Here is a 22,010-nt window from a genome sequence, read left to right on the forward strand (position 1 = left end):
CGATGTATTCGCATTGATAGTTTCCTTGGTAGTTTTTAATACATTATCTATGACGTTTACTATATTGACGTATTGCCTTTTGACGCTTCGTGTTTGATAATTGTCTCACAATGTTTTATTTGTAATAGTTTAATTTACTCTAATATTTAGCAAAATGATCAAAGCAATATTGGTTTTTAATAACCATGGAAAACCTCGGATGTCAAAATTTTATCAGTATTTCGTGAGTTTGTGGGCTTTGTTACGTATATTTCTGTAGTTTGGCAAAATAATTTTGAAGTACGAATATGTTTAGCTGTAAAGTATGTTTCTTTGATGTTTCTGTGTACAATTTCACGTGTTAAACTTTGTTTTAGAATGAAGACATGCAACAGCAAATAATAAAAGAGACTTTTCAGTTGGTGTCAAAGAGAGATGACAACGTTTGCAACTTTCTGGAAGGTGGAAGGTAAGTTGTTTGTTGAATGAGCTATTTTATATCAGTAACAGATAGCCAAATTTCCAAATGATGATGTAGTATTTTTAACGTATTTGATCTAACCAACCATCCGCATTAATTTTAATGTACCTAACCTAACCCAACCTAGAATTATCACAATATCACAATATAATATATAATATATAAAGTATTTGGAATTTCTTATCTCCGCCGCTTTTAATGAAAAGAAGTTGAAGAGCATCTAATAAAGGTATTTTCGGACTTTTAACATTTTTTTTCTCGCAAATACCGCTCAACTACATATGAAGAAATTTAAAAATTCGATATCTCCGAAAGTATTTGGAATTTCTTACCTCCGCCGCTTTTAATGAAAAGAGGAAGTTGAAGAGTGTCTAATAAAGGTATTTTCGGATTTTTAACATTTTTTTCGCAAATACCGCTCCACTGCATATTTACCCAGTCAAGAAGAATTACAACACTCAATTTAAGAATGATTATATAATATATCAGTAAGTAAAAAAAAAGCATTTTGGAAATTTTATTAGTTTTTTTTAGGAAAGACTGTCCTTTTGAAGTAACTGCTATTGGCTACTAGGAATGTATCATACCAATGAATTAAGGTAAGGGCTGGTAAATATTTACAATCGCGGTAGATGCCAAAAAAAATGCTAAAAATCCGAAAATACTTTTATTCTATGCTCTTTCACTTCCTCTTTTCAAATCAACCGGCGGAGATAAGAAATTCCAAATACTTTAGGAGATATGGAATTTTTAAATTTTGAACATGTAGAGTAGCGGTATTTGCGAAAAATAATTCTAAAAATCTGAAATTACTTTTATTATATGCTCTTTCACTTCCTCTTTACATTAAAACCGGCGGAGATAAGAAATTCCAAATACTTTAGGAGATATCGAATTTTTAGATTTTCATCACAATACCTGTGAATTCAGGCGGCCACCATTGTTTCTTGTATACGAGACGAGTATGATTTTTTTCCGCGTAGGTGAACCGACCATTGTTGCTTGTTTACGTTTATGATTTTTTATTTTCGCGACGTAGGTAGGACTACATCATTTTCTACTAATGGCAAAGGAATGTATCCGCCTCTAACGTATGTGAGTTTTTAACGTTTCAAATTTTAATGTTTTATTTGTTGCGCAAGTAATAAGTAAAAAAATTACGTGAGTTCCTACCGTTCATCCTTTGTCCCGGTTTGTTAGGTCAGGTCAGCTACATTATAAATACTTTAAAACTAAACAACCATTAAAATTAATTTATATTATTTTTAATGTCTGCTTAGTTTGAAAGTATTAATAATGTAACTGACCTGACCTAATCGACCATTTTAATTAATTAGGCATTCACGAACGGTAAATCAAGACGCACATAAAGTTCTGCGATTCCCGATTACACCCGAACCATTTACCTTCGGCCAACCTCGGTTTTATTTATTAATATTTATATTTCTCTGTTTATTTTAATGTAGCTATACTAACCTAACTAACCGTCCATAGTGTTTTAATGTAGCTAACCTAACATAACATAACTATAATAAAAGTATTTTCAGATTTTAATAGATACTCCTAAACAAGCAACAATGTAGTCGTTCACATACGTCGCGGAAAAAAAAAATACTCGTCTCGTAAACAAGAAACAATGGTGGCCGCCTGAATTCACAGGTATTGTGATGAAAACTTAAAAATTCGATATCTCCTAAAGTATTTGGAATTTCTTACCTCCGCCGGTTGTTTTGAAAAGAGGAAGTGAAAGGGCACAGAATAAAAGTATTTTCAGATTTTTAGCATTTTTTTTGGCATCTACCGCAATTGTAAATATTTACCTAAGGGCTTAGTATGCACCTACCCACCCATGTAATCGACTTATAGGCTATGTTGAAAATTTATTTTTAAACTTTACTCATTAAATATATATGCAAATACATTTCTTAGTTGACGGCTATTGGTGGTTGGGTGGTCAAATCACATGCCTCTCCCAAAGATGATCTGGGTTGGATGGACTGGTAGAGTCAAAGCTAGCTTCTTTATAAGTGAGAAACATAGCCATGATCACATGGGTTTTCTTGGAGTACTTGCCATTTCTCACACTGGTGCATTTGGTCACTATTCCAGAATTTTCAATCCGTACCTATTTTCAACATTTACATTTCAACATTTCTAAAGCTGCGAAATTCAATTGTTCTCATAATAATGGTCTATTTTTTCAGTTTGCCTTTGACAAAGTATGAACACCAAACTTACGTGTGTACTTTGTTTCATGATAACTAAAGTTTTTCTTGGATAAAAAAGGCTTTATGGTAATAATTTAATTTGCTTGCCACAGTACATAATCAGGTCTAATGTCAATCAAGAAAAAAAGTTTTTTTTGTTTGATTAATGCAAATTTCCAATTTAAAAAATACTTAACATTTGAAGAAAAAATTTCATTTTTTCGAATACAAAATCCTTGCAGTTTTTTTTAATTTTATGTTTAAGGATACTTAGGTACTTAAATGTACAAATTCGGAAATTATGTAAAGTTACTCAACTTAAGCTGATAATTTTTTTTGTAATAAAATTATATACCTATTTCTATTTTATGGAAATTTTGAACCACTTCTGCATAATGCTTTCATTGATTCTGCCATTCACTACACATTACCTTTGTAAATGTATTGAAACAATTTTTTTTGGATAACTTAAGTACCTACCTTATTTTGTAAGTATTGTAAAAGATTTAATTAATTATTCAATGATTAAATTCATTTGATTACAGCTTGATTGGTGGTTCAGACTACAAACTGATATACAGACACTATGCCACACTCTACTTTGTGTTCTGTGTCGATTCGTCCGAGTCGGAGCTGGGAATCCTAGACCTGATACAGGTGTTTGTGGAGACACTTGACAAGTGCTTTGAAAATGTTTGCGAGCTGGATCTTATTTTCCACGTTGACAAGGTTCGTGTTGACTTGACGTACAATTTAAATTTATAATTGACAGAGACCGACTGATTCACACTTTAGCGGTGTGAAAACTTGAAATACGTAGTATAATGTGTATCAGTTACTTGCATCATTTAAGTAAAAAAAATATATATTTCTAGGGGAAAAAAAAAAAAGCAATTTTGCTTCCCATGAGATCATTTGATAAAAACTGTTTTAGTTTTTAATGTTATTCTATGGTGCATTTTAATAAACATATTCATTTAAACTGAAACACCTCCATGAACTTCCATGATTTTTTATGAAAACACATTTGAATAATTTAACTGGTTTCACTTGAATTAATCTTTGAATCATGGAGTGAATTTATTGCCTTGGAAAAGGGGAGTAGAGCACAATGATTCATTTGTTATATCACGTGCTTCCCACATTATTGAAATTCAATTCACGGAGGAATTAAACACAGATTTTTATGGCGAGTTTAAAACGTGGCAGACATTGTAATTAGCTAATGTTTTTTTTTTTTTTTTTTTTTGGGTACCACTGTTTCCTCCACTAATGGAATTCCATTGTTGCTACATTTTGTTGTTTCACCATTCATTCATCTATAAGTGCCTTTGTGTCGACAAGACTCTAAATTTTAATTTGATTATATTCCGTTTTGGCAGGTTTGGTACTTCAAAGCAGATGTTCCAATTCCAGTGTTTTATTGGATGTTGTTTTAAAAAAATTTTTTTCTGTGTGTGAATATAATTTTAATGATGCATACAGTTTTCTGCAGAAATGGAATCACATTAAATCAAATGCATAATAAGTTGAGTTATTATAACTTATGTTAAAAAAAAGTGCTGGAGCAAGCAAAATAGTACAAGATAGTCATTGTATGTAACAAATTTCAGATAATTTTTTATTTGATGTATTGTTGCACAGTCTACATTATACATATTTGGATTGCCTAATGTTGAAATCTACCGTACAATAAGTTAATAGACAAAATACACTCAAATTTCCTGTCTATTCAGGAAGTTTTGCCAGATTGGACCAAAAGTAGCAAATGGGGCTATAAAAATTGCTGGTTAGCAACATATTTTCATTTAAGATTTTTTTTTTTGAATTTTTTGGGATAATTTTTTGGTTGCTATACCTAATTTATTTATGTTGTATATTGCCTTTGTTTGTGTGGCTTATGAATCATTTAGTTAGGAGTTATGGAAGTTTTTCTACGTTATATTTTAAATAAAACAATTGCAGCAAGTTTAGTAAGTGTTCATCTACCATTGGTTGTTTCCAAGTAGAGGTATGTTTCCAAATATCATTATATAGGCCTAATATAATATATAAATACTAAACAATGCTCGTACATAGGTCTATATATGTTTTTTTTTTTCTGAAAATAAAAAAAGCATTAGTTAGGTAAATAAATGGATACAAAAATTTTGGCAACACTATTCAAGGTCAGCTTTTATTCAATTTATTTTCCAGATTAAGAAAAAAAAGCACTATAGGATTGTCTTTTAATCATAAACCTAAGCACAAGCTGTTGAGATGTAATAATTAGCTGTGTTTTGGATTGAACAGCGTAGCCTGGTTGTTGTCCCTCGGCAGGTTCACTACATTCTGAACGAGCTGGTGATGGGGGGAATGGTGCTGGAGACCAACATGACTGAGATATTGACGCGAATAGAAGACCAGAACAAGCTAGAGAAGCAGGAGGTGAGTGCTTGGTCCGAATACTGTCGTGGTTGTTGAAAGAAACTTTTGAGGCGTGCAGCTAATGTTTGCAACGATGTTTTATCTCGAGTCGGTAACGCCTGCATGCTGTTTACTGCTCTGCAAAGAGTGTGTTGTTCAACCTGTGGCCCTTCAAAGATATTGAGAAAGAAACATCTAATTCATTCTTAAACAGCACTGCTTAAGGGAGCCTCCTAGTCAGGGGTGTATTTGTGTTTGTGAGCAGGATAACAAATGCAAGACTGTGGATTGGAGTACAGTAATTTGCAGGCAAAGTGCAAGCAGTATTTTGGTGTCCCATAGATCCTCATACTCAAAACAGTAAACTTTGCATGGCACCTTTGCGATACACTGCATTTTTCAGCCAAAATCAGCCAGCGTCAGCAGACAACCTATCAGATCTTCAATATGTTCTTCGTTTTTGTTCTGGGAAGTCTTGAAAAGCTGGTGTAATACTTTTGGTATGTCAGCACGTCCCTTGGTTTGGATTGCCTCGTTATTCCCTTAAAAGGTTTCGCTATAATTAAGTTTTTAATATATATCTGAGGTATTTTAAAATGCTGTCAGTTACTGTGTGGTGGATAACATAGATGTAGAATGCCTTACTGGTGTGTTTGAAAAGAAGATATACATTATCTTGTGATGTCATGGTTTGTTATCAAACAAAAACATTGAATGGAAAATGGCATACCTATCTTCTAACATATGAACAACATGGCTACAAAAATTTATTTTTATAATATCTTACAATTTAACCATCAAAGTATTTTATGTTGTATGTTTTAGAATTCTGTAAAATGCACAATAAGTTTAGATTTTTTTTTACTGTGTTAAATTTTTGGAAATTTTTTTTTAAACAGGCTGCAACAGATTTCTTCATCTCATCCATTTCAACCATATTTATGATTTGTATCATGCTAAAATTACTGCTTCATTTATTTAACGGCTTTGTTTAATGAAAATAAATGTATTTAATATAAAATTACAAGTTTCACACAATTTCAAATATTAGGTTATATTTAGTAGGCATTATTAAAGTTTATTATGTAGTTTAATTAAAAATTAAACTTTTAATCTAGCTTATTAATTTTAATTTTTTTTTTGGGGGGTGGGGCGGTCAATACTGCTAACAACTTGAAGACAATCGTTTGCCAGTGCTTTAATTTAATAGGTAAGGAGGACAATATACGTATATTTTATTATAAATTTAAAGGTTTACATTACACTGCTATTCATAGTGCATAAGGAGATGGCATTTCCTAGAAAGTATTTTGGTCTGAATCACATAGGTAAGACCTCTGAACTACCATACGCATGAATAGTCAAGCCATGGATGAGATGATTTTATCACTGGGTCTAGAAATATTATTGTTGTACATAAAATGTCAACAAATCTTGATCTTGATGTATAAAAATTGTGGAAGAAAATTAATTTTTTTGATTACGTATTATATTATTTAAACCCAAAAAAAAAAACATTAATATTCACACCAGTCTCATAACTGATGACAAAACTGTGCAATATGCATCATTTTGTGAGTCATTTAAATATTTCAGTGGAAAAAATATATTAGTCAGAACCATTGATATACTATATCATCACTACAGCTCAAGAAGGAAGTGTGCAGGTGTCTATTAATGCTAGGCAAGAAATTATTGTCTTGATTATAGTTTCAGAAATGAAATTCATCATTATTTTGCTGTGAGAGATCTGTTTGTCAGATTTTACAGGATGATCCTCACAAATAAGTAACGGATGATTTACGTACAACTTTGTGTGTATGTGTGTATCTTCACATAAAGCTTTACTACTTAACAAGCTTGAATTTCATTACTTTGGTATGTTTCCAGTGTGTGGCTGGTTTACTGTAAATCAGGATAGATACAAAACTAGGATTAAATATTCTAAAATATGTAATGTAATGATACAGTATGATATTTTTATATTATTTATCATATGATAATGCACTTTTTATGGCAGCTGATAATTTTAATAACTTTAATCAAGATAACTATCGTAGGCAGCTTTGTAATGTAACTTTGTAATCTCGGTATACAGAATTTGGTTGGAGTAATTTCGTGAATGGGGAACGGAAGTCGATGAACGGAAATGTTACACAAAGATGGTAGACCCACGTGTAGACACACAAATCGGGATATAGAAACTTTCGTAAACATTAGGGTTCATACCAAATAACACTGTACGTACCCTGCAATATATTTGGTTAACTATAATAGTTACCGTTAAAAGTAATGTAAAGTTTTGAAATACGTAAGAAAACTGGCATTATAAAGTTGATAATACATAGTATCCTTCCCTAACATCATTTGTCATGATAGTGCCATGGTAGAACCCATGGTTGATATGAATAAGGTGTTTTTTTGACGGGGTTTAAACTTTGTCACTAGAAAAAAATTTGTTTTTTTTTTTCTAAATGACGGATTACTGGATTATACTAATTGTTTTTTAAGCAAATATATATATAAATACAGTTTATTTGTTTATCTTATTGCTCTAATATTATTAACTACATAGCTCAATCCATTGGATTAATTATTTCACTATAGATAGGCCTATATCCTTTATTTTACTTAAAATATTATTAAATTAATTATGTTTATTAGTAAAGGAATTTTTATAAATTATCATTGGTACTAAAAAATAAAACTTTATATTAGTATATTTAACCTGTAATATTTTATAATTTATAGTCATCTAACGTGTGTGGAAACATTTTAATAGTGGCTGTTTAATGAACTTGTTACCAGATGGGCAGAATTTTAGTAAAATTCTTTGTCAAAAATAAGGTCCAAAGCCGGGGTGTAGTATTTTTTTCAAGTCTTTTTCGCTTTTATCGTAACAATTTCATTATATAGTTGATTCTTTCGCAAGGCAAATCAAATGATTCTATAGTCGACGTAGCTGCTTCGGGCAGCGAATTCTGTTGGCAGGTGCGGAACTACATGTGATTCGCATCCAAAAATTCAGTTGAAAAGAAGTGGAAACAAAATTTGCATTTATTTTTTAGACACGCACTGCTTTATTTTTTAAAAAAAAAATCTACATTAACATTTGTGTTTGAGTTTTGTATTTATTATAAGTTTATTTGCAACATGAGAACACATGAGTCTGCTTGTTACCAAGGTGAGATGGTACACATCACTGGTGAGTACTGATAGACTGGCTGACTTTTTTTAAAAATAACTATACCAGTATCTTTCCTTTGATCCTCTCCTTTCCTTTATGTTCCTTTGTACTCTCTGCTCTCCCATCTCTTCCTCAACCTCTTCTTTTTACATCTTTCTCCCTCCTCTAAGCACATAGATCCTTTATTTACATTTTTACCATCCATCTTGATAATTTGCATAACTTCCGTAGTTTATGTGCATATTTATAAAAAAAAAATTACATTTTGTAGTATTTTTCACAGTTTATCGAATAATTTAATTTTTTCAAGTTAACAAAATTGTTTTGATCAGTGTAAACAAATTCAAATATACTTTACAGGAGTGTAAAGGCATTTTTTGGCATTTTTAAGGAGAATGTGTTTTATTGTACTGAGCATATGTGCAGCAGTGATAAACTTCCGGCCCTCCAACTAAACAAAAATACAAGTAAATTTATTTTATATAGTGGTGTGAAATAGCCACCACAATGGTTTGTACCTCTCCCAGCAGTCAGTAACTGTACAAAATTAATATCTACATGGAAAGGTGGAATATTGTCTTTGATTAGGTACCTGTCAAATCATAGCAAAACTCTGTCATACACATAACCCATATTTTTTTTTTTTAATTTGACATGCATTTAAACTCCTTAACAGTTTAAGAAGCAATGGACGGTGATCAGTTCTTAGGCTGGATTTTTAAACTTCGCAGCAAGTAAAAAAGTATACACAAACCATGGAGTTTTATAAAATGCCTACATTGCAAAAACTCATGAACCCTATAACTAAAATAGTAAAGCTGTTACAAAAAAAATTCTTCATCTGGCTTATTTTTTTATAATTATTGTTTTTTTATTGAAACCTTTGAAAATCTCTATTAAATGATTTAAAAGTAAAAATAATCATATGCTTTCACTATGTAACAAGTGAAAGTATAATGGGTGTGATAAAAACAAAATTGTAGCTTTGTGTACATGTTATGTCTGCATCGTAAAAGTTTTCAGAACACATCACTTCAAACATAGAAGGTGGAATGCGAGCTGACACACTGTAAGTTGAGTAGTTTATGAACATAGCCTTTAACAAGGTATATCGGCAGATTGCTGTATAATAGATACACAGAAGTTGTTTTAAATATTTTGCCTTACAATGGTAGTCAAGATATTTCATTGTGTGAAAATGTCTTACAAACAAGCTTGTTGCCCAAGTGTTGCATGAAAACGTGGACTCAGGAAATGCACCGTGATTTTGTTTTTGCTACTCAAAGAGGACGGGCTGAGTCGGGGCTCACCGATTTGGCTTAAACTGTGCGAGTGGAAGCAGGTAGGTGTCCCATTCAATGTCCTGAAATATCTCGCCTGTGTGGGCCCCAGGAATCAAATTAAAGCTTTTTAAAAATTTTAAAGTAAAGTTTGAGGGTTATATTTTTATAAATTGTCAAGTCAGTGGTCATGTGCATTGTCTGGCAATCCGCCGAATCGTGTTCGATACTCACTGGTACCTTTTTTTTTACATCTATTTTTTTTTATTTCTTGCAATATTAAATTATTAATTACAGAATTTAAATATATTCAAACAGTAAAATTACACAATTGGTTGAGGTTTTTGAATTAAAGAAACATTTGCGAAAATTCTAGCGAGTAATTGTCCACGCTACTTTTTATTTATTATCAGAAGAAACATTACATTTTTTTTTTCTTCCATTTCCCAATATAATAATACTTCTTTATGACAAATTACTGCAGACACGTGGTGAGACGCTGTTCACAACTGTAGAGACTTTTACAAACTGTAAAAAAAAAAGAAGGTGCAGTAATGGCCGACCTTTAGGGATTTGAAACAGCTACCGGAGCCATGTGCTATTTATCGCATGAAATAGAATAAAGAAAAAGGAGCAAGTGGGGATATAACGACAATAAAACGTTGCTAAACGTTGCTATTGTAGGACAAAAGTTGAAATCACAAACCGCGCGCTACAGTAAATACAATTCAAAAATGTATCATTTAAAACAATTCCTGTTTAAATATATGAATTAACTAAATTACAGTAACCTTTACTAAATGAAATATATTCAGTTTAATATTGTGAGAAAAAATTAAATAAAAAAATAGAACCAGTGGGTATCGAACCTGAGTTGGAAGTGAGGAGGGGCCAAAGGAAGAAATGGTGGAAGAAAGGAAGGGATGAAGGGATTTTTAAAGAGCTTTTTATCTCTTCCTAGAGTCCACTCACGTGAGATATTTTAGGAAGTTTGAAGGGGCACTTATCTGCTTCTATCCACACAGTTCAAGCCAAATCGGTGAGCTCTGACTCAGCCCCTACCCTTGTAAGTGATAAACACTTCTAGATTTTGAACCGTCCCACCTTTGTTTGAAACCTTGTTATGTGGTCAGTGTTCCAGGCCCTGGAACATAGTGGTGAAAATCAAAATTTTTTTAGCTTTTTAAGTTGGAAACTATTTATTTCACCTTGAAAACAAAATTATTATTTGGAATGGATGTAAAATTCAAATTTTTAACATTTTGTGATCCCATCGCTATATAACGGAGCATTTCATCTGTTTAAAGTATATTACATGATATAGTATATCATATGATTCAGAATTAAAAAAAAAAAAAATAAGTTATGTTTTGTCATTTGCAGTTCATAAGAAATTTAATTTCCCCCCCCCCCCCCCCCCCCCACAAAAAAGCAGTATTCATAAACAACACTTAATTGTATGAGTTTTTAGTAATGGTTATTTTATATTATAAATTAATGTTATTTTTGAAGTCTGCAATCATTGATTTGGTATTTTGTCTCATTTAAATTAGAAACTGCATATGAAATTTAAAGGAGCTATAATTTTTAAATTACTTTAGTTTTGTAATTTTTCCCCCAAATTTGTTGTAGGTACTTGATAGTTTTGATCCTTTCATTCTTATTTTGTTATTTTTTGCCTAAAGTTTTAGTACTGACCAATGTACTGTGAAAATTTGTAATCATTTCAATATGTGGTAGTTTATTTTATGTCATGTATAGAGCTACAAAATTATTTTTTTGAGAAAAATTTTTGTGTAAGGTTTAAGTTAGTTTTTACAATATTTGTAACTGATAAATTTATGTAATAATGCCATTAAAAATAATTAATCTAATATGGTCATTGGTAGAAAAAAAAATAGTCTGGTAAACATATTCTTTGACTGGTATAAATTGCTTAGTTTTTGTATAAGGTAAGTTATAATTCAATAATATTTTTAGTAGCTTTCTTTTCAAATAATTAAAATTTATTGAATTACATTGTACAGTAATAAAATTAAATAAACCAAAATAGTCATTTTCAGTGTAAGGAATTTGAAAACAAAATATTAGTAAAATTGTGTTGTGTTACATAATCTTTTGTAGTGACAACTGTACCTGTTTAGAATTATTCATACAGTGTGTATGAAAACAGCTACAACAGAACATGTCAAAATGTTCTTATTAGATATTAATTTTAATTTGTGCTCTCAACCAGAGGCCTAGAAATACACTGTAAAAGTGGCCACAGCTATTGGTTACTATTTATTATTTGATTTAGCATTTACATGCTATATAATTTATTTAAACAAAAAAAATATCAATTTTCATATAACACAAAAATAAAATTACTAAAGGAAAAAAAATGTTAGCACTACAGTGTATAATTAGCGTTAACTACAAAATCACTGATTAAACTCTTTTTTTCCCATGTTAAATACCTAATTATAATATATAAAATATTAAAATAAAAATTATATCTTAAATCCATTAATATCATAAAAATATGTGTTAAATTAAAAATAAAAAATTCAAATAATTTATATATTCTAAAACATAAAATTATCTTAATTTTTAGAGCTAATTTGTTCAAAACATATACCCACATTGTTTTTCCTAACAGTCCTGTGGTGCTAGTTAGATAGTAGAGCTGTAGTTACCCTGATGTTGGCTAGTTTGAAGGTGACTCAGTGCCAAGGCTCAGGATTGTTTCGAATCCGGCCAGACCGCACGGTTGTTGGGACGCAGCGCGCGGGAGAAGGGCACGGAACTCTTTTCGCCGCCGTCAGCACTTCACACCGTGTGGCGGTTGGTGTTCTTTTTCCAGAACCCCCTGGACAGCCTGACCCTCTGCATGACCTTGGACAGGCCGCGGAACCGCCGCGCCCGCGGCCTTTTCCCCCAATGACCTATCCGCCCTTCTCGACGAGGTTGGCCTCTCTCTCCGTCTTAGGTTTTGTCGCTGTCTCACCCTAGCTGTCAGTTTCTCCTTCTGTCTGTTCTTTTTTTTTTTTTTTTTTTTTTTTTTGTTGAGTTTGACTTGGAAACTTACTGTTTCGTCTCTCGCGCCACGTTGGTTATTTCATTTTCTTGCCATAACTCTCATTTTGAGGCTTTTCCTGAAAATTTATCGCGATAGCTCTCTCGCAGTGTATGTTTCGTCACAACTTTTGTCGCCATGTTTACCAAGTGTTAAAAATAGCTGTAAAAAGTCACAAGACTATTCATAATAACTTCAAGGGCGCATCAATAAGTAACGCACATAATATTTAAAAAAAAAAGTTAATTAATGACAGTATAAAACTGAAATGAAAGTATTATCCATTTATTACTTTTCCATGTAACTTTTATGCATGTTGAGGAATTTGTCCCAATGAAGGTTCAGTTTGAAGAGCCACATTCACACGGCCCATTTGAGTTTTTCGTCAGAGTCAACCTATTTACCGCCAAGTAACTGCTTCACGGGTTCAAACAGTTGGAAATCTGAGGTTGCCAGGTCCGGCCTATAGAGTGGGTGTTCCAAAACTTCCCAACCGTATCCCTGCCATTTTTTACGAATTGGTACGGTCAATACAGTCTCTTCCGTAAACTTCCACCATCTCCAAATGAATCTCTCCAAATTTCTTTCCTTTTGCACAAAGAAACCTTATCACAGCTCGTTGCTCCCCCACAGTTGACGATGTATTCACTAATGTCATTTTACCGGTGACTGAAGAACACTATCTGTGCGTGGAATCATGACATCTTACATTGCACTCAGTCAGTAGCACCCTATAGTTCCCTTTTTAGTAAATAATTTCATTTGTACTAATTATTTTCCTAATCCAGAATTGACATGTGCGTTACTTATTGATATGCCCTTGTATTATTTCTTGCGTTGCAGTTTACAGTTTAGACATAACATTTAGTGAATCTCAGGTTGCAAAATTTGTGATCAAACCACAAATTTTAAAAAGCTGTCATATTTAATATGTTCTTTGAATGATTCATGCAATGGGGAATTTTGATTCAATACAATTTCTTGGACATATGCCATTGCAGTTTTGCACAGTTTGTCATGGAAAAAACTCAAGAATGCAAGTTAAGGAATAAAAATGGAAACACAAACCCACAGAGAACAAGCCTAAATCAGCTGATGTCAAACAGATAAACCAAACAATGTACTTAAATAGGTATTCTGGACAACACAATGATGACAGCACAGACAAAAACAATCAAATTTAAACATCACACAGCACAAGAATTCAGGGGAAATAATTTAGTTATGAGAAAAATAACAACAGTACAGGCGAACACAGTGGGCTAATAATGACGAGGCAGTTTCAACAATAACAGTAAATGTATTCAGACAACAAAACCTGGACAACACAGCAAATATATGAACACAACAATGAAGAAAAACTGATATTGTGGACCACACAATGACGAAAACACCGACAAACACTGTAGGTTTCCCATGGCAAAACAATTGCTACATTTTGGGACTTTGTATCTGTTTCCGTCATCAGGCACAAATAGACTGTTTCGTTGTTGTTATCCCACTGTGTTCGTCTGTGCGGGATTATTTTTAGCATGATTAATTTCTTTCCACTTAATTCTTGTGCTGTGTGATGTTTAAATTTGAATGTGTTCATCAGTGCTGTCATCATTGTGTTGTCCATAATACCTGTTTAGGTTCATCGTTAGGTTTATTTGTTTTACATTGCTGATTTAGGCTTGTTCTCTGTGGCTTTATTTTTTCACATTTAATCATTAATTAGCGTTCTTGGATTTTTTCCATGACGAACAGTGTAAACTGCAATGACGTACGTCCAAGAAATTGTATTAAATCTGTCGTGTAATATTTACAGGAATAGTCAGAAATAAATAGTAATGACAAAAAATGGTATATAACTAACATGGTATGTGAGTCCAGAGTCTTAACTTTTATTTGCATCATATTTTTAGTTGCTGTATTTTTTGTTCTGGGTGTTTTCAAAATGATTGAGTAGTGTACATAAGATTGATTGTACAGCTCATGTAATGTTAGGGAGTCATCGGTTATGTGATTAGAATTTTTTCTGTAATTCATATTGCACACAATAATTTTTCTTACATTTTTTCAGTCTGTAAATAAAATTGGCAATAGTTAACAATGAAATTACACAATGAAGTCTTAAAGTTATGTCATTAATAATTACATCATTCAGGCTGCTTTATTAAAATGTAATAATTAATTTCATAGTATAATATATTCTCAACTGATGTATCTATTGACCGTGTTAGCTGCTTTTATAATTGTTTAGACCAATATTGCTGTTTTTATCTTCTGACAAATGCCCCTTGATCAAAATTTGGGCTCCTGGAGTTTAGGAACTTAGGCTTTTCTGTAATAAGCATATGGGTATTATAGTTTTATGTTTCTCGAGAGTTAATATAATTGGGCACATTTTACAAAAATTGCTGACCAATAAGGACATACCTGTGTATTTAGTTTGGGAACATGCAAATTAGCCAGTCAGTATTTCTGTACCTTGAATTCTTCAGTGCGAATAAATCTTCAGCAATCATCAGGCTATTATTTTCTGAAACCAATGAACTGAAAATAAAAACCCACCAAACTTAGTATTTTAGGCATTTTTAAGTTGTATGTTTTTGAATAACACAATAATAATTTTTTTCAGGAAATTGTAATTTTTGAAGCCAACAAAAATAATGTAGCCAGGAGTTGCTCTATTTTTGTCATGCATCAATTTTACAAAAAAAAAATTGTCACTTTTTAATTAATATTTTTTGTTCATTATCAAGCTACAAAAATGTGTTGTTTTTCTGGAATCTGATATTTTGCACTTTGTTTTTTTTTTTTTTTTAAATATTTTTAAAAGCAGCATGATTTTTTTTTGCATAAGCAAACCAAGAACTAGAAATTTTTTTTAGAACTGTTCAAAAATTTCATATACTTTTATAGTTATTGAACATAATTTTTCCTGACATACTTTTGATTTTATTTTTAACTAAAACTGTGCATATACACACAAGTCCTTTCAAAAAAATTTAGAAAAAAATGTGTAAATGCATTATCACAATAGTTATGTTTAGATAATCATGTACATAATGTAAGATAAATTGGTGTTGACATACATAAGTATTAAATTTGCTTTAAATATTTACTAAAATAAAAAATAAATAATATTTTTTCAATGAAAAAACTGTCTCTCTACTTTTAAATTAGTTACTTAACTAGATGCTGATATATTGAGATTTGTAACATATTACTAAGCAAGAACATAATGAATTCTAGATCAAAAAACTAAATAAAATACTTTAGGATCATATAATAGTGACCTTTGATGCATTAGTCATAAACAGTAATCATGGTGATCAATTTGTTTGCTATTTTTTACAACTTGTGAAACATTTTACATAACTACCTCTAAATTCACTTAAGCTAGCCTTTCAATAAATATTTTTTTTGGGGGGAGAGGGGTTAATTATAGTATATATTGTTAACTAACTTCATAAATACAACTTTTATAGAACGCGATAAAACAACTATCGTAGCCAAGCAGCAAGCTGTAACTGGCGCTAGTTCTGAACAATAATGTTTTAAAATAAAATGATAGCTCTTAGAACTATGCATGATTATTTTCTGCTATATTATTGTTCAAAATATTCACCCCTACGAATATATTCACCCCGTTTTACGACAATTAAAGAATTCGCCCTTGAATATTCTTTTGAAATGTTGTGATGATGGTTAACTTGTCAAATTTCAAATGTGCATTCATCGCTATTTTGATTAAATATTTTGGTAGTGTCTCAGCTAACCTTGCAATTTTGTTATGTCTGTTTAGTGAGCTGTTTGGTGAGCTAGCTGCAAATGTGTTCATCATTTTGTCCATAAGACTTGTAACTATATCAGGCTAGTTTTCTTTTATGATCACTATGCGCAATTATATTGTATTTTACTTGCTACAAGGTAGTGGAAGACAAAATGTAGACAGCTGCAAGTAGGTTTGAACAGCTGTCAGCCATTTCTGCTCATGTTGTGAGTAGAGCACTGAAAAATTATATTATTGTTTTTATATTGGCAATATGCTTAGGTGGTTTGCAAAAAAACAAATAAGTACCTACTACCATAATCTGTTTATTTCTTATACCAAAAAATGAACACATTTCAGACGACATTGGACAGCAAGTCTTGTACATTACATACATTATTTTGAAGCCTCTAAATTTAAACATATCTATAATTTGTACATATGTGAAAATATATTCAGTAAGTCCACATGACATTTTTTTGGTGGATCTTACTCCGAACCCCAATACAGACTTGATAAAATATGATAGAGAGTCAACGTAGGGAACCCAGTATAGGTGTGTTCCCTGCAGAGAAAGCTACGAAAAGTGTAGAAGCGCTACTGCCGATACTCCATCAACTGCACTGCAAGCATTGCTTTTAGCACTGTGCCTGTCTCCCACAAACAAACCTCCAAGAGGTTGGAGGCGTGAGTGGTGCATCTGGTTCACAAGTCTCTGTGTGACTGTTCGTCCAAACAGTCCCTAAGATGTTCCCGAAGCTTGCTCATGTAATTTTTTACAGAGTCATAAATGGAAGGCAGTGGAGGATTTTAACTCGTGTCTTAGTTTATAGAACTCGAAATAGGGATTATAATTTGTCTGCAGATTCCATTGATAACTGCAGGCATTTGAACTGCAGTATGTGACATACCTGTTGAGGGCGTACGGTGTTATGGAGAAATTATCGGTACTAAATAGTGGGCGCCACCACGTGAGTGGGCACGTGGACCAGGTGAGAGACTCTGACCCAGGGCGTTACGTGGCCCGTGTGCGGCGAGATATTTGGCCCTCTAGATATTGAATGCGCCGCTCTCAACCCTACCTAAGCCCGCTCTCAGCGTCGGGCACGCTTCTACCACGCAGTGGGCTCTCAGGGCGTCCCACACGCCGCCGACCAGGTTGGGGTCCCACGTGGTCCCCCGAACACAAAGACACGTAACACAGTTAAATGGTTTATTATACTCACTATTTATTTCCGTACACGTTCCTTCACTGGTATAACTGAGAAAACGCCCGAGGCACGAATCGGCTTAGGTGAAGAGGCGAACCACGCACGTGGCCGCCCCAAGTCGTTACGTATTACGATGGTGATACTAAAAAAATCCGAGGAGTTAATATTAATTATTTAAACAGTCTCTCCGACCGAGAGAGGCCCCGAGGATGAAAGAAAGAGATTCGAATAAATTAAACTATGGAATTATTACTCAGTGACTCAACGGTGATGTCCTCGGGGTGTCCGCAGAGACGTCCGCTCTCGGCCGGCTGTAGAAGGAGACTGGGCTGAGATCATGGTTTGCAGGTGGCAACCTGGCGCCCTTCGCGCCGAACACAATTACAGTTACAACACTCCACGATTCCGTGCCCCGGCGAAAGTTAAGTAAATAATAGATTACATTAATAATTATATAAAAATTACTGGCAATTTAAAATACATTAATGTTTACGTAGTTATTAAGAATTATTCTAAAACATTTCTACCCTCGTCCAAGTCCGTGCCTATTTGGGTCCGCCCGGGCAACGTCTATAGTTTTATAATTAATTGTAATATTTAAACTGGAGAAACACATGATTACACTGCAACAAGACACTGGGGCCAAAGAATAAAAGAAAAAAGGTTACAATATTAATTAGCATACTTAGGGGTGCGGCGCACTGTGTCTAAGCGCCCTCTTGCGGTAGTTCGTGGCGCGCAGTTTGAATCGCACACGGCTACGTACGTTACGACACAAATGCCGGGTAGGGAAGGTGTTGGGAAAGGGAACGGAGGATGATCAGGCTCGTGGGGCGAAGCCCCGGCTGACGTCACTGTTTTGTACTGTGTTTGCTGTTTTTCAGCAAAGGAAGGCAATTTCTGAGAAGTGCTTTAATGCTTAGGAGACAGGTGGTTAGGTTTTTTGTGCCTATGTAAGTTTAAATCACGAAACAATTTGGTATCGTTATTTAGTTAAACAAACTACTAATGCAATGTTTGCTTAGAAGTTGAATGATGAAAAGGCATATTTATTTATTTATTAGTTTTGGATTTAGTAATGAAATTTGTTTGTGTGTGCTGTACAGCAAACCCTTTCACCAACCACAACTGAATATACATGTACAGAAAATGTTTGCATCTGGCTTATCACAATGTTTGTCTCACTGTGAGTTGTTAGGTTTTTTTTTTTATTCCCATGCCAACATTGCACCCATTGTGACTGGACTTTTGTTTGTGCTTTTCATACCTGCCTTGCACAGTGTGGGAGAATGATGCATGCCTGCTTGCCACAAGTGACTGAACTAGAAGGTAGCCCCGTCCCTCTGCACGCAGTGACGTGGTGTTTTACTGTCTCTGTCTTGAATCTCTTTCCAGGAGTTTCTGTGGAAAAAACAGTGCAAGAGATGGGTTCTTGTTAGTTGTGTTCCTCGGGGTGTAAGTGTTGAATTGGCTGCAAGTGTATGGAAACGTTTATGTTCTGCAACGTGGGTTTTACAGGTTAGATGTGTGGTAACTGTTAGAGTTAATAAATATTTTTTTCGTTTGTTTGAAATAGATAATGAACACTTTAAGGGTGGTATTCCAAGATGTTTGGGTAAGGTAGCAAATAAACCTAACTCAGGGTCATATTCCAGAACATATCCAAACCAAATCCCAATAATGTAACAGATTAGCAACCGCTTTAATAAACAGTGCCCTGCACGAGGCTAGAAAGTGGTTACAATGCATTATAGCATACATTTCACTACCATCAATACAATTGTTATGGAAAATATACAATCAATAGCAGCACCATAGCACAAAAATGGAACAGACATTCTAATTTTTGTCAAGTACTTTTTAAGTTGCGATTATTTCTTTTTATGACCATTAAAGTGTACTAAATGTATTCCAGGATAGTTTTGCTATCATAAAGTTTAATTTGGCACACACACGCTTGGTACGTTCCCCGAAGATCATAAAAGTGACTATATACGAGTTAATGGTGCCATACACAGGTCTGCCATCTGGACGAAATCAATAAAAAAGTGAGCTCTCTGTAACAGATTGGCAATGGATATGACACCAAAATCCGTTCCCTGAAAATAAGGGACTGGCCGTGTCCTATCGTGCACCATGAATTTGGTTAGGGTACAGGTGTAGCATATTGAACACCTAAACACTTATTTTTGTGTCTTCGAATACCAGCCTTAGTAATTTAATTTGTTTTCTTCTAGGATGGATGATGTGATTTTTTTTTGAAGGGACAGTGTTTTTAGGCTTGGTACCAGAGTTAGCTGAGATGATACAAAAAGTTAGAATTTTTACCATTTATAATTTATAGTACAAACTTTATATTTATATTATATGCAACCCCATCCCAGTTCTTTTTTCCTACACTTCGTCATATGACAACTGATTTAAAAATGGTATATGCTTTGCCATAATAGTCAATACTCGTGCAAATAAATTTGCATTCTAGTGTTTGTGTATGTTCACGTAACATGTAATTTTATGCATGGTTTTCAATGCAGACTTTATATGGTATATGTTCATTGAAAATTGTAGTATTTATTATTTATGTTAAGAAAATTTGAAAACATGTTATAGTTCAAAAATTGTTACAAGTTTCACATCAAGCTCGTAGGAGTTCCTTGCATAAAAAAGTGCATGGAAGTGCACACGAGATATTTGGATAATTTCATACACATTGTTTTTAATAGTAATTAATTTAAAATTACAATGTCAGTGTTCTGGTCTACTTCAGGTTTCTTGGCTTTCATTCTCAGTAACAAGAGGTAGATTTCCAGGAAAGTAGTAATTTTTTATATCTGCTTTCAGACAGGGTACACTAAGTTACTTTAGAACTTCTGCTTTAAAAAAAACATGTAGTTTGTCTTGAAATCAATCCCTTGGCACATGATGCCACTGAAACATCAAAACAGTTGCCAACTTGGCATCCAAGGTATTTAATCTCCAATTTCTTCAAAAAAAAAAATTATTTACAAAATTTTCAAAATTTAGCTAATTTGATTTTTTTAGTTTTAATTTGTCATGGTATTAGTATCATTGTGGCAGTATGTTTTTCAAAACATTCTAAATAATTTATTTAAATGTGTAAAGGCATTTTTGGTAAAATAGATTGAATATGTATACCATTCAGTACCTAAAAGTATCAGAAGGCTGTGACAAGCTTTCAGTTATAATATTATAATTTTTTTTATGTAGGGTATTACTCTTCTTTAACCTTTCTTGTATTAACCCTTTTAGTCCTTTCGTCACCGAAGTGAATAATCTATATCCCCATCATACATGGAGTTTATCAAACTTTGAATGTGTGTGTCATTGTGTATATCCTAGTCGACATCATGGCTATGAAATAAAAATTTTTTATTATAATTTTATACACTATAATATATTTATTATATATTTATAGCTTAAGATTATTGCTTCAAAAACTATCAAAAAAATTTTAGTTAAAATCAAAGGGTTTATGGGAATGGGATGCCAGCAAATGTGTAAAGGCATCTTTGGTAAAGGATTGAAAATCACAACCTAATTAATAAATTATCTTAAAAAAAATTAATTAATCATTGGAGGAATAAATAAAACATAATGAATTTAACTGTACAACAATTTTTTTTTTAAATTCATAATATTTATCAGCTGTAATTATAATATTAATGTATAGATTCTTCTCGTAGGAACTGATTTGTGGAGGGTTGTTGGTATCGGCATGTGGCACGGAGGGCGAAGGGAAGGGAGCGCTCGCCGCGACGGAGGTGTCTGTGCCCGCAGGCGGGCATCGCGGCGGCCCCCGCCCGAGCCGTCTCCGCGGTCAAGAACATGAACATCCCGCAGCAGCTCAAGGACATGAAGCTGCCCGACCTGCCGCAGGCCATCAAGGACCTGAAGTTCTGACCGCGGGCCGGGGAGCCGGGCGTCTGACGGGCGCCCGCGGCCCCCCCGCTGCCCCCCGCTGCCCCCGCTGCCCCCCGCGAGCGTTCCTGTGCGTACTGCCGGCGCTCGCTCGCCTCCAGGGCTGATGCTGCACACTTCAGTGTGTGTGTTTTTTCTATGTATGATCATATTGTAAAGGTTTTTTTTTTTTAATTATTAAATTTTTTTTTTTTTGTTATTTGTTTTAGTTGTGAATGTATGACAGATCAGATGTTTACATGTTGTTAATAAAGTGTTACCGTGTATGAAAATACTCAATATATGCATTTAAAAGGTTTTTTTTTGTTTTCCATTAAGTTGTTGTGTTATCACCTTTTTTCATTGCTGTAATGCGTGTAACGGTTCGTTACATACAAAAATAAAAAGATGTTCAACGCCGATTGTAATTTTTGTTGTTTTATTTTTCAAATAGGATGCACAGACGAATCCAAACACTTCCGATGTTTCACTCACTCGTTCAACACGTACATCTGCCCGTCGA

The 22,010-nt window shown here is 33.4% G+C and overlaps 1 protein-coding gene across 1 annotated transcript; it reads left to right on the top strand.

The window, feature by feature from the left end:
- Positions 1-54: 54 nt before the first annotated feature.
- LOC134528271 (AP-3 complex subunit sigma-1) lies at positions 55-21,806 on the top strand. Its single transcript, XM_063361753.1, has 5 exons — positions 55-223; positions 357-448; positions 3,213-3,396; positions 4,987-5,094; positions 21,368-21,806. The coding sequence occupies exons 1-5, from the start codon at positions 155-157 to the stop codon at positions 21,488-21,490; spliced, it is 576 nt and encodes a 191-aa protein (XP_063217823.1). The 5' UTR covers positions 55-154; the 3' UTR covers positions 21,491-21,806.
- The last annotated feature ends 204 nt before the right edge of the window (positions 21,807-22,010 follow it).

Source organism: Bacillus rossius, chromosome 1 (assembly GCF_032445375.1).
Source record: "Bacillus rossius redtenbacheri isolate Brsri chromosome 1, Brsri_v3, whole genome shotgun sequence".
Taxonomy (NCBI): domain Eukaryota; kingdom Metazoa; phylum Arthropoda; class Insecta; order Phasmatodea; family Bacillidae; genus Bacillus; species Bacillus rossius.